Genomic DNA, 14,017 nt, shown 5'->3' with positions numbered 1-14,017 from the left:
TGGCACAGAGCGAGCAGGCTCAAACTGCTTGGAGTAAACCTGTGAACAATTTGTGTCCCATGGCTGATTCCTCTGTCTCCACAACAATATCTCGGGGTCCCATCTCTTCAGCAGAGCCTCCTTCACCTGTAAGCAATCACGTTTTCTCATCAAAGATCTATTTCATCCTTGGGCTGTATTAACCAAGGTTGAGCATCCAGAAGGAAGGAGAGTATAATAATGAAGAGCTCAGGTTCAGGACCTAGGTTTTTGCTTGGGTGATGGTGTCAGTCTCTCTATTTATGAGCTGTGTGTCTGTTGGACGTTCTTTAACCTCTTTGTGTTTCAATTTTCTCATTTGTAAAATGAGGCTAAGTAATTATTCCTACACCACAGAAGAGTTGTGAAGATTAAAAGAGTACATAAGTAAATAGAGTGCCCACCGTAGTAAAATTCAGTAAATAGTAGGTCTCTCCATTATTATTTTTCCATTCTGGTTAGACCAAGCTTGCAGTTGTGTGGTCAGACGTAGGAAGGATAATTTAAGAAGAAAGGCCACAGCCCACGGAGAGAAACCAGACAGGGAAGACAGTCCAGATGATATGGCATGAGAAACACAGGAGCTGAGAGAAAAGCTTGGGGACAGAAATGTTTTTTCGTACCTGAAGGGCTGACCCGTGGAAGGGGGCTGCGGTTTCTCCTACGCACCTCAATGGCTCTTATCAACTGCCCTGAGAGGACTGTCTCTATACACACAGTCTGTGGCCTTGTCTGATGACAGGCATGGCAAGGAAGGTCACAGTGCCATCACCCTGCCCTGGCCTGTGTCACGCATGAGAACCAGCCAGTAGAAGCTACATAGATTTCCACCGGACAGAGGAGAAAACTTTCCAACAGTGAGAATGCGCCTCCATGGGAGGTGGTGAGCTCCTTGTTACTGGAGGGATCCAAGCAGAGGTTGGAAAGCTTTTAGTAGGGCATCTGTATGTTCAATGCTCTGCATGATATTCAAGGTGTGAGAACCTACGAATTCCTTTAATTCAATGCTGCTGTCCCTCAAAACGGGGTTGAAACCCGTCTTTTAGAACTTCCTATGGGCTCAGTAGTACTTGCCTTTGAGTAGACCCAGGAGTGGTGGCTCTTCAGCCCAAGAGGGTAAGTTTAATTGAGAGGAAACAGATTTTGGATCGGTCAGCACCAAGTCTGGTGACTGAACCGGGGGTTAAATTAGCCCAGTTTAGTGCTGTGAAGGGAAATAAGGCTGTTTCCCTGCGTGCTTGGTAAATTCGCTCTGGGGCAAGACCTACTCTAATGTGCTCAGTCCTGTTCATCAAACGCCACCTGCATTCCATCTCTTCCACTAGACTGGAAACTGAGAAGACACAGACCGTGTCTAAAAGACCCTCGGCCTGCCCTCGGCCCAGCACAGCCTGAGCGTACAGCGAGCACTAAACACACTTGCACTGACGGGTGATTTATATGCACTCAGAGCCCCGCGACCCAGGCTGTACTTCAACCTCCAACAGGCTGCCCTCGGCATCAGAATCCAACAGAAGCGTTCACCGAACCCAAGTTAGATATTTCCACATCAGAGACTCATTGTAAGCAAAGTTACACTAAACAAAACACAGATAAGGAGGAAAAAGCTCAGACATTTCACTTGACATGTTTTCTGTAGCGCAAGTTCACCGGTTGAGCTCAAGATCAGTTGAGCACATCCCTCTAGCTCACGTTCCCACAGGTTTATTTTGTCCCATCCTGTGTCTCAGCCATGGCCCACTCAAGAGCAGTGGAACAGGTGGAAGGAGGTGGCCACCATGGCCACTGGAGATCTCGACACATCAGAGAGTCTCTTGGGTACCCCAGTAGATCCTGGACTCCCTGAGCCAAGGTAATCACCCAGGCTCAAAACCACACACTCAATCATCATGTGTGTTCTCATGTGTTTGGTACCCAGGGAGGCTCCAGTCAAGGCCTTTGGAAAGAAGAACCATAACTAGATGTTTCCTCACCAGCAGAGAGAGTGGGGAAGGGCAAGAGTGCCACACTGGGCCAATGTGGACCCAACACTCTCCTCTCCAAGTTTTCGTGGCCATTGCAGTCAGTGTGGGGTAGGGAACACAGAGGTGGCTCCCTGAGATAGGTAAGCAATGGGGCCTAGATTCGTAACAGATCGGCTTGGCTATGTTATCTACTCAAGTCGCCATAAAACGACTCTCTACCCCAACTCAAAGCAGGAAGAAATTTGGGCTTCAACACTAGTCAAGGCCTCTTTGAAAATCAAATAAGACCATGACATGGAACAACCATTGACTGTATAATGTGCCCAAGGCAAGGGGGTCATCTGCAAATATTTGGGGGAAATGAGCTACAGGGGAAGGATTCATCTTCATCTTGGTTCTTGGCAGAGAATCTCCCAAGAAGCTGCCAGGTATACCCCATCCTCTTGGTGTGAGCCCCACAGTAGAGACAATGCCCGGTGCCACTGTGGGTCACGGGGTCAGCCCCAAGAGCGTCTGCCTCACTCCATGCTCACCGGGAAGGCCTCCCTGGAGACCGTGAACTGTTTACCCACAGAAACGTAGGAACACAGCGACCTGCCCCCACGAGTGTCCTGTTCTACTTTTGGGGACACAGAGATATCCCAGTGGTCACCAGTCTCAACCCCTCTGAGCCTCCACAGGCACCCACAAAACTGAGCCTTTGGGCCAGGGAAATGGAGTATCAGGCCCAGACCACGGTGCCCTCCTGGGTCTGCACTCTCGGGCGTGTGTCAATTTCACTTCCACCCTCGAAGGCCACATGTAGCGGTGTTCCATCAAAGGTCAGGGTCGTGCAGATAAGCCCCCAGTTCCCTATTCATACAACACAGACTCCCATAGACCCCCCCGCAGAAACCACTGCCCCCACCCCCTAGAGCCCTCTGCTCCCCTGGTCCCACCATGTGTTCACTGCAGGGGTGCCTCCCCGCCTCCACCACCCATGCTGGCTCAGGCAGCCCATCCAGGGTCACCCCAGCCCAACACAAGAGCTTAACATGCACACAACACAGCCCCCCCACCTAAGTCAGCACCAGGGGGCCACCGAACCCCCAAAGATCCCAGACTCACCGCTGGAGCAGTCGGGCCCTCCCCAGCCAGGCTCGCAGTGGCAGGTGTCCGGGGAGACGCAGCGGCCGTGCACACACTCCTCCGTACACAGGGCTGAGGGGCGCGGGGAGCGGGAGGAAGAACGAGAACAAAGAGTGAACACCGGCCATCGTGTCAAGCAGCACAATCCACTTTGCAAAACTCCCAGTGCCCGGGGACGCCCAGAACGCATCACCGGCTTGGGGGAAAAGCCAGCTACACCTGACCTGAGTCATTTAATTAGCTCCAAAATGCATCCGACAGGAGTGCCCTTCATCCCAGCCTCGTTTCCTAAAATGAAACCCAAGCCCAAGAAACGGTCTCCTTGGTGGCTTTTCAAGAACGTTTCCTCCCATGTTTAACACTGGAGACCTCCACCCACCGCAACCCGGAAGTCCACACTCCTGCTCGCTTTCCCCGCCTGCTCAGGAATGACCTGTCCCTCTCGTCTTTGGCTTCCCCCCATTTCTTTCTGCAGAGGCCTCGGCCGTACCAGGCCACCTGACAAGAAGAGGTTCCTCTCCCTTTCCCCCACCTTCCTGCCCTCCTCCCCAAATGTCCCTATTTTGGGGCTCTCAAATGTCAGCAAATCTGCAAAGTACACAAATGCTGAGGAAAAAAGCAACAGCTAATTATAAGAAAGTAATTAAGAGAGACATCCACGATGATGATAATTGTAATTAGAAAGTGCCTGGCAATTTCTTATCACGCAGTCAAATGCTGCAGCCTCCCGAGGTGGGGAGCTCCGCGGAAAGCTAAGTCTCCCGTAACTGCTGCGGCGCCGACGAGGCTTATTGACAGCAGTTTGAGGAAGGGAGATTACTTCTCTTTTCCTTTGACAGAACCCGCATTTTCTCAAGGTCACCTTTTGCTCTTGAGAGATCCGCCCCACCATCTAATCCATCAGTGAAGGATTACAGAAAGCCCCCACCTGCCACCCCCACCGATTCTGAAAGCTCAGGAAATCAGCAGCTACCATCAAGCCTGTCACTTTCTTAGAAGGGATCTAGTTGAAGCAACTGGAGACTTCTCTCTGCTCAGTCCTGGCCTGGGTTGGGGGCAGGTGCGAGCTCTGAGGGGCTGCCACTGCCCTCCCAACACTCACCCTGCTGCCACAGCCACGCCCACTGCCGGGCCTGAATGCCATCAGGGCAGATGAGGCCCATGTTATGGCTGGTGTGGTCCTCCGGCCCCTCCAAACACAGAAGCTGATTCTGAAGCCGTTGCCTCCGCTTTGCCCAGGCCTCCAGGCAAGGCAGACCCCAGAAGAGCCATCTGACATGCACCATGGTCGGTGGCCTGGAGTCAGCCTGTCCACCGCAAGCCTGGGATGCGGCATGTCTGGAGAGCCCTGGCACCCGAGTCCTTCTCATTGCTACAGGTGGCTTTCAGGGAGGGCTCTGGTTTGTACTGAAAACTTCCACAGCACCAGAGCCCTGCTCCCGCTCCTGCTTCTTGGAGCCCCAGGGAGCAGCTAACACGGCTCTTGCTGGAGAACCACCGGGCTGGGCCCTGACCTCAGGGACCAGCTGCACATAGAGTCACAACGAGCCGCTCACCTGGCAGCTAGCAAGACCCTGCCCAGTCACCCCTGCTGCCCTGGCTCCCCCTGTGCCCACTGAACTTTCCAAACAAGCTCGAGTGGGTCAATGTCCCCAGGACACACCAGACACCAGGCGTGCATCTCCTGGCCCCCCGTCGGAAGCCAGCCCTGGTCTCGGTGGCTCCCCCATCCCCACCCTCGGCCAAAGAAGTCCCCGCATGCTCCTCAGCTGGGCCCATCTGTGTTCCAGCTTGTCAGATTAGCCCACTGACACCTCCAACTGCTCTCTGACTGCAGACAGCAAGACCCTGATCTCTGGGGTCTCTGCCAAGGACAGCGAGAGCAGGCAGTGAATCGTGAATCTGCCGAGTGTCAGGGTTCGAAGAGACCTCAGAGAAAATCATGTCCAGCCCCTTCGTTTCATACGTGGAGAAGTTGAGGCCTGAGTGTTGGAGACCTCGCAGAGAGAGCGGCCAGGGGGCACGGAGCTTGGGGATGAGGGTCCTAGGACCAGAGGCCTCTGCAGGTGGAGGGGCCGAGAGGGCCCAAGACTGCAGGACTTTCACGTTTCGCCCAGGCTGCGTGTCCCCCCTGCCCACGCGGCTCAGGGGCTGGGGGAGCCAGTCCAGAGGGAACAGCGTAGGGGTGCTGTGGCTGGTCCCCAGGAGAGCCAGCGATGGCCGGAGACAGAGGCCAGAGGAGCTGCTTCGACACACTGAGCACCAGGCAGGGTGGGGCCGGGTAGGGGGCTTGACCAGCTCGGGGGAGGAGGGAGGGAAATCTGAGAAGGAAGACCACCGGTGTCCTGCCCACCCTCCCCTCCCTCTGACCCTGGAGACCCGGACCACTGGCCTACCTCCTGCGCCCTCTCCCTAGCTGGGAGGCAATGGCCTTCGGGTGCTCTAAGCAAGCGCCACCCTACGCTGCCTTTTCCCTTGGTCCCTCCCCAAAGCCCCAATGACCTGTAGGACAGTCTGTAGAGTACCTTCCCTGGACTGCAGACATAGACCCCAGCTCAGCCCTGTACTCAGCACACTGGCCCCTGGTGACTCTATGCATGGAGGACAGTCATCCCACAATCCCTGGGCTTGACTCCAGGGATGCAGGTGGTGTCCCTGTGGTCCCTCCAGACTTCATTGTCCCCCTCCCCTCCCCATCGCCTGGTATTCTGCCTGCACTATTTGCTTGTCAAAACCTCAATCCTTCCATATTTCATCATGTTGTTTAGACAGTATTGTCTGAAGCATGAAATATTGATAGCAAATACCCAAGGCTTGGATCGCCGTATTTGGCAATTGGGCCACTGCGTGTCTGGGACCTGGGGGCGGGGCAGGGGTGCTGCGGGGGGAGTCTCCTGGGGAGCGTGGAGGTGAGACCCGTGACACCCCTGATTTCCCTGGTGGCTGACTCCTTCTCCGGGACCTGGTGGAGCCGAGCAGGGGGCAGCCATCCTACAGGGGCCTGGGGTTACACGGCAGCTGCTCCTAGAGGGTGTGAGTCCCCTCAGCTCTTTCTGACCCCAGCCCCTGCACGAGCTGACCGCCTGGGAGGGGCTGGGTTAGGGTGCAGCCACCCTGGCCTCCTTCTTCTCCGACTCCTATAACTCGACACAGGCACTTTGGTAAGCACTCTTGGCACTGCTGCTCACCCCCCTGCTGTCTCGGAAAGGGAGTCCCAGACGGGCTCTGACAGTCCAGCCACGTGACTGGGCTGGCCACTGCCCTCTCCTGACCCCACCGAGAAGCGTGTACTGTGTTCTCTCACCTTCCCCCTTTCCACCATCCCGCCTCAGCCCTGCTTCTGACATCCCGGCCCGCTGGGGACATTTTAGCAAGCCGCGGGACGCGTGGTGGCTGAGAACAGGCCGTGTCCAGAATGCAGGTGATGCCCCTTAGTGGCTCTGGACCTTGGGCGAGTTACCTCCACCTCTGCGTCAGCCCCAGCTGTTCAGTGGGGGACGGGGCAGGATGGGCCTTGCAGGCCGTGTGAGGACTGAAGGCGTCGATCAAGTACCTACAGCAGTGCGTGGGTACAGAAAGTGCTGTATGAACCTTGCTACTGTCACCAGGGTCCCCTCAGACCCGAGGGCAGGGTCCCTGCAATGCTTGAGCCTCTTTCGACCTACACACATGTGCCACCCCTGTCACTCCCACCGTCCACTGATGTCCTGGATGCATGGCCAGTGGTCTACAGGGTCCTGCAGACAGATCCTGGCTGGGGAGGGCGGCTCCATCTCCAGCCCTGCTGGGAGAGGACAGGGTGGTAGATGATGTGACGACCTAAGTTTAAATTCCAGATCTGCCAAGTACGATTACATTACAATTACAGGACAATAAGCAAATTAGCCTCCCGCGCCTCAGTTTCTCCATCTGTAAAATGGGGACAATAATAGTACCTACCCCATGGGTTGATGCAAAGATTAAATGAAATAAAACATATAAATTATTTAGATCAGTGCCTGGTACATAATAAGTACTTGGTAAGCATGAACTGCTATTACCATTTCTCACACACACATATACACAAAGACACATACAGACACATACACACATACACATATACACAGACACATACAGACACATACACAGACACACATATACACAGACACATACACAGATACACACAGATACACATACATACATACACAGACACACACAGACACATACATACACAGAAACATACAGACACACACGTACACACAGATACGCACACAGACACATACACACATACATACACACAGAGAGACATACACACATACACACACATACACATGTATACACACAGATACACACACAGGCTGTGGGCTCTAGACTCGATGTCTAACACAGCTGATAGCTGCTACCATTTATGGCTGCTTCCTGTGCACTACCATTTTCTGAGCACCTACTATGTGCCAGGCCTTGGGGCTGTCACAGGCTGTCCCAGCATGCCTTGGGGAAGTTAGCTATGTCAGTGCTTGTGTCTCCTTTGAGGATCTCCAGCCCCTGGGGAATAGATGCCATTCCCCACTCATCATTTTTAAGCCCTTATGCCGCCTGGTACACAGTAGGCACTCAATGTTTGTGGGTCCCACACTCACCTGCCCCAGAAGAGAGCACCACAGCATACGCGAGGAGGGCATGCTTATTTTCCCTGAGCTCGTCCTCAGAGCTCAGTCACAGGGATGTCACCAAATCTCTGGACCTGTCCCTGGGCTCAGGCTGTTTCTGGCCCTGCGGGACCAGGCTTGGGGGGTCTGGAGGATGGGGGTGTGGTGGCAGAGCAAGCCCAGCCACGCGTGGAGGAGGCCTGGGTCCCGGTCTACCGGCATCTGTCTCAGTGGTATCAATAACTCGCTTTCCTCTCTGGGCCCTGCGACTTCACCTATAAATCGAGATTCGACTGCAGCCCGAAGCTGCACGAGCTAAGAATCACCCATCTGTCCTCCTGCCCGTCCCCTCCAGGACGCACCTGGATTGCTGCCGTTGTTCTGGTCCCATTCCTAGCCCAGGCCCTTTCTATGCCTAGTAAACCTTTCCTCTTGACGTCGCAGGGCCCCCAGTTTCCTTCCTCCATTCCTTGGAAATGGCAGTAGATCAGGAGCCAGGACACCTGAGCAGGAGTTCGGGTTCCGTACTGCTCGACACGTGACTCTGGGCAAGGCGCTCTCTGCGCTTCAGTCTCGTGTACAACGAGGGCATCGGAACACACCGGCCTCAAGGGCCCTTCCACTGCGGACATCCCTTGATGCTCCTCTTCCGACCTAGGGCTGCTCTGGCTCCACCACACCACCTGGAGCAGCCGGAGCTTGCAACACTTCCACTGAGCGCCCCAGCCCCGGGTCGCCTGGTCACCAAGGCCAGGCACAGCTTCTATCGCTCAGCCCCACCAAGAAGCCAGGTCCCTCCAGCCACCTGTTAGCACGTGATGGAGGGTAGACAGTTTTCCCACAAGAAGTCCCCTATCCACAGGAGGTGCCCCCTGGCCGGCCCAGCCCACAGAGGCCCTCCTTTCTCTCATCTCCATGGCGCTGGAGGGGGTTGCCCATTGGTTGGTCCATAGCACACGTGACCTCCTGCCATTTCCCCTTTCATCATAAGGGCACCTGCCCTCCCCGCCCAGACTTTGAGCTTCGTGAGGACAAAGCCGGGGCCTTACACACCCCTGTACCTCCCCACGGGCCATGCGTTACACACACTCCACACGTGGACACTGGTGACTCCCCTGAGTGCCCACGCTTTGCAGGGGACGCTACGAGCCAGGGAGAAGGACCGGGATGCAGAGGGTGGGGTGCGGTGGGGGCATCGGGAGCAATTCAGCAGGAGAAGGAAGTTCTGGGTGGGGGCAGGTCATGGTCAGCTGACAAGGCTGAAAGGCTGCTAAAGAGAAGTGGGAGCCCTTCTATCCCAGACAGAATGGGGACCAAAGGGAGCAAGTGACAAGGGGGCAGATTCCAGCCTAACCCACGGCAGGACTTTCTAACGCCCGAATGGGTCCAGCTGTCCAAAGGGCCGTTTGTAGAGTCGGGGAGCGGCCGTCACTGTGGTGCTCAAGCAAGGACGGGCACCTACCAGTGCTGCAGGGCAGGCTCAGGCCAGCTCCAGCTGGCCGCCTATTGTTGTGAATAAAGCTTTTCTGGAAGGCAGCCACACTGTCATTTGCGTACTGTCTGCAGCTGCTCTTGCACTACGAGGACAGAGTTGAGCAGTAGTTGCCACAGGGACTGACGGGCCACAAAGCCTAAAATATTGATTATCTGGTGCTTTATTAGGTGGGGAGGGGGTGGGGAACCCCTGCTGTGGAGGGTTCCTGGCTTGGGGGGAGAGTCCCTAAATGTCTCTGAGACATTTAAGGTCTCTTTCTCCCCCTTCCGTCCTTCTGCCATTTACTCACGCCGGGGATGACCAGATGGAAAACAGGCGAAAACGCAACACAGGAAACACTACAGGGTGCCGGTCCTGCTTTCTAAGGGAACGAGGGGCCGTGACGCTGGGAAGCATAACCTTGCAACAGCCGCAGCCGCTGACTCGGCACTTTATCTCCTCCCTCTGTCCTCCTGGGGGCCGGGGACAGGGAATACGGATGATTTAATGCACACTCTGTTGCGATCAATGGTCTTGCTCAGGTAGACACCAGTGACTGTGCGGTGAGCGAACAAGAAGAGAAGAGACCAAAAGGAGAAGTCCTTTCTATTTGCTGGGCGCAGTGCTAGGTGCTGAGTATACACAGCCCCATTTAATACTGGAGGTCAGGGCCGGGGTGGTGGCTCACTCCTGTAATCCCAACACTTTAGTGGGGGGGTCAAGGCAGGAGGATAGCTTCAGGCCAGGAGTTCGTGACCAGCCTGGGCAACACAGTGAGACTCCATCTCTACGAAAATTTCAAAAATTAGCCAGACGTGGTGGTACACACCTCTAGTCCCAGCTACTCAGGAGGCTGAGGCAGGAGGATCACTTAAGCCCAAGAGTTCAAGGCTGCAGTGAGCTATGATTGTGCCATTGCATGGAAGCCTGGGTAACAGAGCAGGAACCTATCTCTACATAAAAAATACTAGAGGTCAGTATTATTACTCCTGCATTTATGGTTGGGAAACTAAACCACAGGACAGGCTAAATAACTTGTGTAAATTCACACAGCTAAAAAGAGACTGTGCTAGATTGGTGCTTCTCAACCTTTTTTAGACATTTTTTTTTTCATCACTGCCTCCCATGAAATTCTAATGCGATAGGTATTTTGGATATTCGTGCCTTATATATAATCGGACTACGAACCCATTTTTGCCCCTGAGAATACATGTGCTAGAGTCTCTCCCTTTGCCCTTCCACATCCTCGCCCACCTTTCTCTGGGCCCTGGGAAGTGGACCACCACGGGTGGCATCGACAGGCTTCCCTGCTCTCTCGCTTCTGGCTGGGAAATACCAGCAGGAGATGGGAGGGTGGGCAGAGGCGAGGCTGGGCCATGGGTGGCAGTGGCAGTGGCAGTGGTCCTTCTCCCCTGCAGCTAAAGGTCCCAGGGGTTACTTCCGGCCTTGGCGATGGCTCTCCCAGGTTGCTGGTCCTAAACTCTGCACCACGTCTTGTTGGTTTCCCTTAACCCTCCCGTGCCTTCATATCACCATTTTATGATTAAACTCTCTTCCGTGTCCCCCTTAACGTGCCACCTGTTTCCGGCTGGGTCCCTCACTGATCCAGTGGCCAAGCCGAGGGCCCTGGCGAATGCCTGCTCTTGGCTACATGCTGCACCACCACCTGGACCACGAGCTGAGACGAGGAAGTTCTACGGGCAGATCTGTCACTGACTCGCCTTGAGAACTTAGCCAACCCCCGCCCTCCCCTGCTCTCAGCTTGTCTGTCTGGGAAATGAAGGGGCTGAATGACACGATCCGAATGTCCCCCTCCGCTCTGGGACGAAAGGGCTCTGCGGCAGCTACTGCTGACTTTTTGGCTGATTGACTGGAACTAAATTTGAGAAGAATCCATTCCACAAATGCGGGCATAGAGCGCAGCGTGGGAACAGATGTGTTCCGAGGTGTGGCTGGAAGGCCCGGGCGTTAGTCCTGAGGCAGGGGTGAGCCTGCCCACGCAGGCCGGGACCCGGGACGGGGATCGCGGCATCCAGGGCGGCCGTGTGAGTCAGACTCGGGTCTCCTCTGCAAACAAACTGCGGAGACAACACCGGCCCTTCCCTGGCCAAGGGCGGCCCCGTCCGCTGTCCCTCCCTCATGGGGCGCCCTCTGAATCGATTCTCGATTCTATTAGCATTCCACCCAAGACAATCGCAAGTCCCTGAGGTGTTCGTGGCAATATATTTTGCCTGGAGGTTTGCAAATGGTCTTCCCAGTTAATGGAACTATAAAAATTACATACATGAAAAGGTCAAGATAAATAAAGACAACTTCCGTGCTCCCTGGCCACCAGCCTGATGCCCAGCTAGGACCAAAGAAGGCTGGGGGGTCAGGGAAAGGGTGGTAGCCTCCCAGAATTCTACAGCACGAGGCTCCCGGAGCTTGCCCTGGGCCCGGTCCCCCAGTACGCCAAGCACAGTGATCAGCCGCCACTGGCGTGCTCAGCAGGGGCCCCGGATCAGGCTGTCATTGGATTCAGCTTGGAAATAAAGTGAGCTACATCCAAGTGGGCCCAAGTCCCAATTCTGAGGTGACATGCTAAGCATGAGTGACTTCGCCATGCCCAAGGTCACGCGGCACACGGTGTGTGTGTGTCGTGTCTGTGTGGGGGCTGGGGGAGTCCCCAAGGGGAGTTCTACAACAATTCCTCACCTGTGTATCACTCATTCCTTTCAGATTACCAGCCTTGAGTCCCCTCCACAGCCAGGAAGAGCCAAAAAGGCTGGCCATTCCCCTCGGCCCACCTAGAGTTGGCTTTTAATTGCTGTGGCCACATCTGTTCCAAGGTAGGAGCAGTCAGTTCTTCTTCTTATTATTATTTTTTAAAGCAGCACTTCACCTGCAGGGCTGATAAACCGAAAGGACGTTAAGGGCCAAACACCCCTGGTCTGGGGACGGGGCCTGCAGTGTCACCCCCACCCAACCTACACCGCTGGCCCAGAGCCGCTCCTCTTGAATTCGGGTGGTGCCCTTGCTAATCCGTGGCAGCACAGCATTGTTTAGAAGCCTGGGCCCCTATTCTGCCACTTATTCGCTGCATGTCCTTGAGCAACCTCTCTGGTCCTCAGTTTCCTCATCTGTAAAATGGCCCTTGACTCAGAAGCAGAGTTAGTTATAATTGTTGCTTTTTTTTTTTTTTAAAGAAAATTGCTGTTGTTGTTATTATTATTATTTCTGGTCTGGGCAGAGGAGCTGGGGCGCCATGGCCCCAGAGCATTCTTAGGCTCATTTCCAGCTGCGGATGCTAGAATGGACTGAGTTAGGCCTGAAAAGAATTTCTTGTTCATCCGAAGCAGGGAGGGGAGGACAGGGGAGGGACTGGGAGCGGGGAGGAGACACGGCCCAAGGTCAGCTCGCTGGTGAGTGACCATCTACCCAGGGCAGCACCGTCACACCCCTGCCTCTGCTGGTCCTCAGAGAACAGGAGCCTGGAATGGATAGAGGCCACAGCCCCGTTGCCCCGCCCCTTCTCTCATGGAGGCCCATTGGTTGCACTTGTGGGAGGAAACATGAGCTTGGCGGCTGGGGGGATCTGCACCCCAGGGTCTCCCTGCCCCGTGCACCCTCTGCTCACTCGGGCAGATACCACGCACATGTGCATTCACTCTCCAAGTGTTTGCCGGTCTCCGCAGGCAGGGGCCGTGGAGAAGAGCCCAAACTACACACAGGCCCTGCGCTGCCCTCCTCCCCTTGCCTGCTCCTGCCCCCTTCCCAAACAGCAGGGGCCTGGGGTGCCACAGGGAGACTTCCCACTCTCAGGCAGCCTCAGGGTGCTGTGCACAGAGTGGGGGGCCACACTCTGATTGCTACAGGCCAGGATTGTTAGGAGATCACAGAAGGGACTCAGGAGCCATCTGGACTCAGGTTTGGGTTCTGCCCTTACTGGTTGTGTGACCTCAGGCAAGTTATTGAACCTCTCTGGGCTTCAGCTTTTCACCTGTAAAATAGGGACAATAGTGCCTTACTTCATAAGTTTGTTGCAAAACTAAATCATTAATACACGTAAACTGCTTAGAACAGTGCCTGGCACGTGGGAACCTTGCTACTAGTTTTCTCAGTCATCTATTCCATCTCCCCGCCTCTGAGCACTCACTCACTCCAAAAGCATTTACTAAGCACCTACTACGTGCCAGGTGCTGCACTAGGTGCTGGGAATACCGTAAGCAAATAAGCCCAAGCCCCTGCTTTCATGGTACCAACAACGGATGGCAGGAGAGGAGCCAGCACCCAGCTGAGCAAGCGAGGGAGCAAGCTGGTGAACAAGGGCACTGAAGTGTTACGGGTGCTGCAGTCACAGCCGGTTCAGAACACAGGACGAGCCCCAAGAGGAAGGAGCCAGTCAGTCCGTATGTTGGGGGACAGGGGAAGGCGTAGAGAGGGCTTCACGGAGAAGGTGACTCCTGACTCGATGTTCATTCAGAATACATTTACTGAGCACCTTCCATGCCAGGCACTCGTGCCAGCCTTTGCCTTCCCATGGATCATCAGACAGGGAAATTTTGCTCCCCAAGTTCTCTGCATGACTTTCTTTTACCTCCCTTCACTTCTCCAGCTGGGCCCTCACACCCTGCTGCCCTCAAATCTTTGGCAAGGCAACTTCTTCCGGTTGTGAATGAGCCCCTCCTCTCCCCAGGCCGGGCCTTCATACAGCCTGGAACGCTGTCCACAACCCAGCTCTCCCACCACTTACTTGTGTCTACCTTTCACATTAGCTTGGATGCCACTTCCTCCAGGAAGCTTCCCCTGATTGCACTGTACCCTCC

The 14,017-nt window shown here is 55.0% G+C and overlaps 1 protein-coding gene across 1 annotated transcript in view; it reads right to left on the bottom strand.

Annotated features, from left to right (window-relative positions):
* The window catches only part of MEGF11 (multiple EGF-like-domains 11), a 244,897-nt gene that overhangs the window by 196,364 nt on the left and 34,516 nt on the right, over positions 1–14,017 (bottom strand). The window contains exon 4 of the mRNA XM_012644818.1: positions 3,090–3,182. Within this exon, the coding sequence (XP_012500272.1) occupies positions 3,090–3,182 (93 nt within the window). The remainder of the gene's footprint in view (positions 1–3,089; positions 3,183–14,017) is intronic.

Source organism: Propithecus coquereli, unplaced genomic scaffold (assembly GCF_000956105.1).
Source record: "Propithecus coquereli isolate 6110/MARCELLA unplaced genomic scaffold, Pcoq_1.0 Scaffold221, whole genome shotgun sequence".
NCBI lineage: Eukaryota > Metazoa > Chordata > Mammalia > Primates > Indriidae > Propithecus > Propithecus coquereli.
This window is presented reverse-complemented; position numbering and strand designations above follow the sequence as displayed.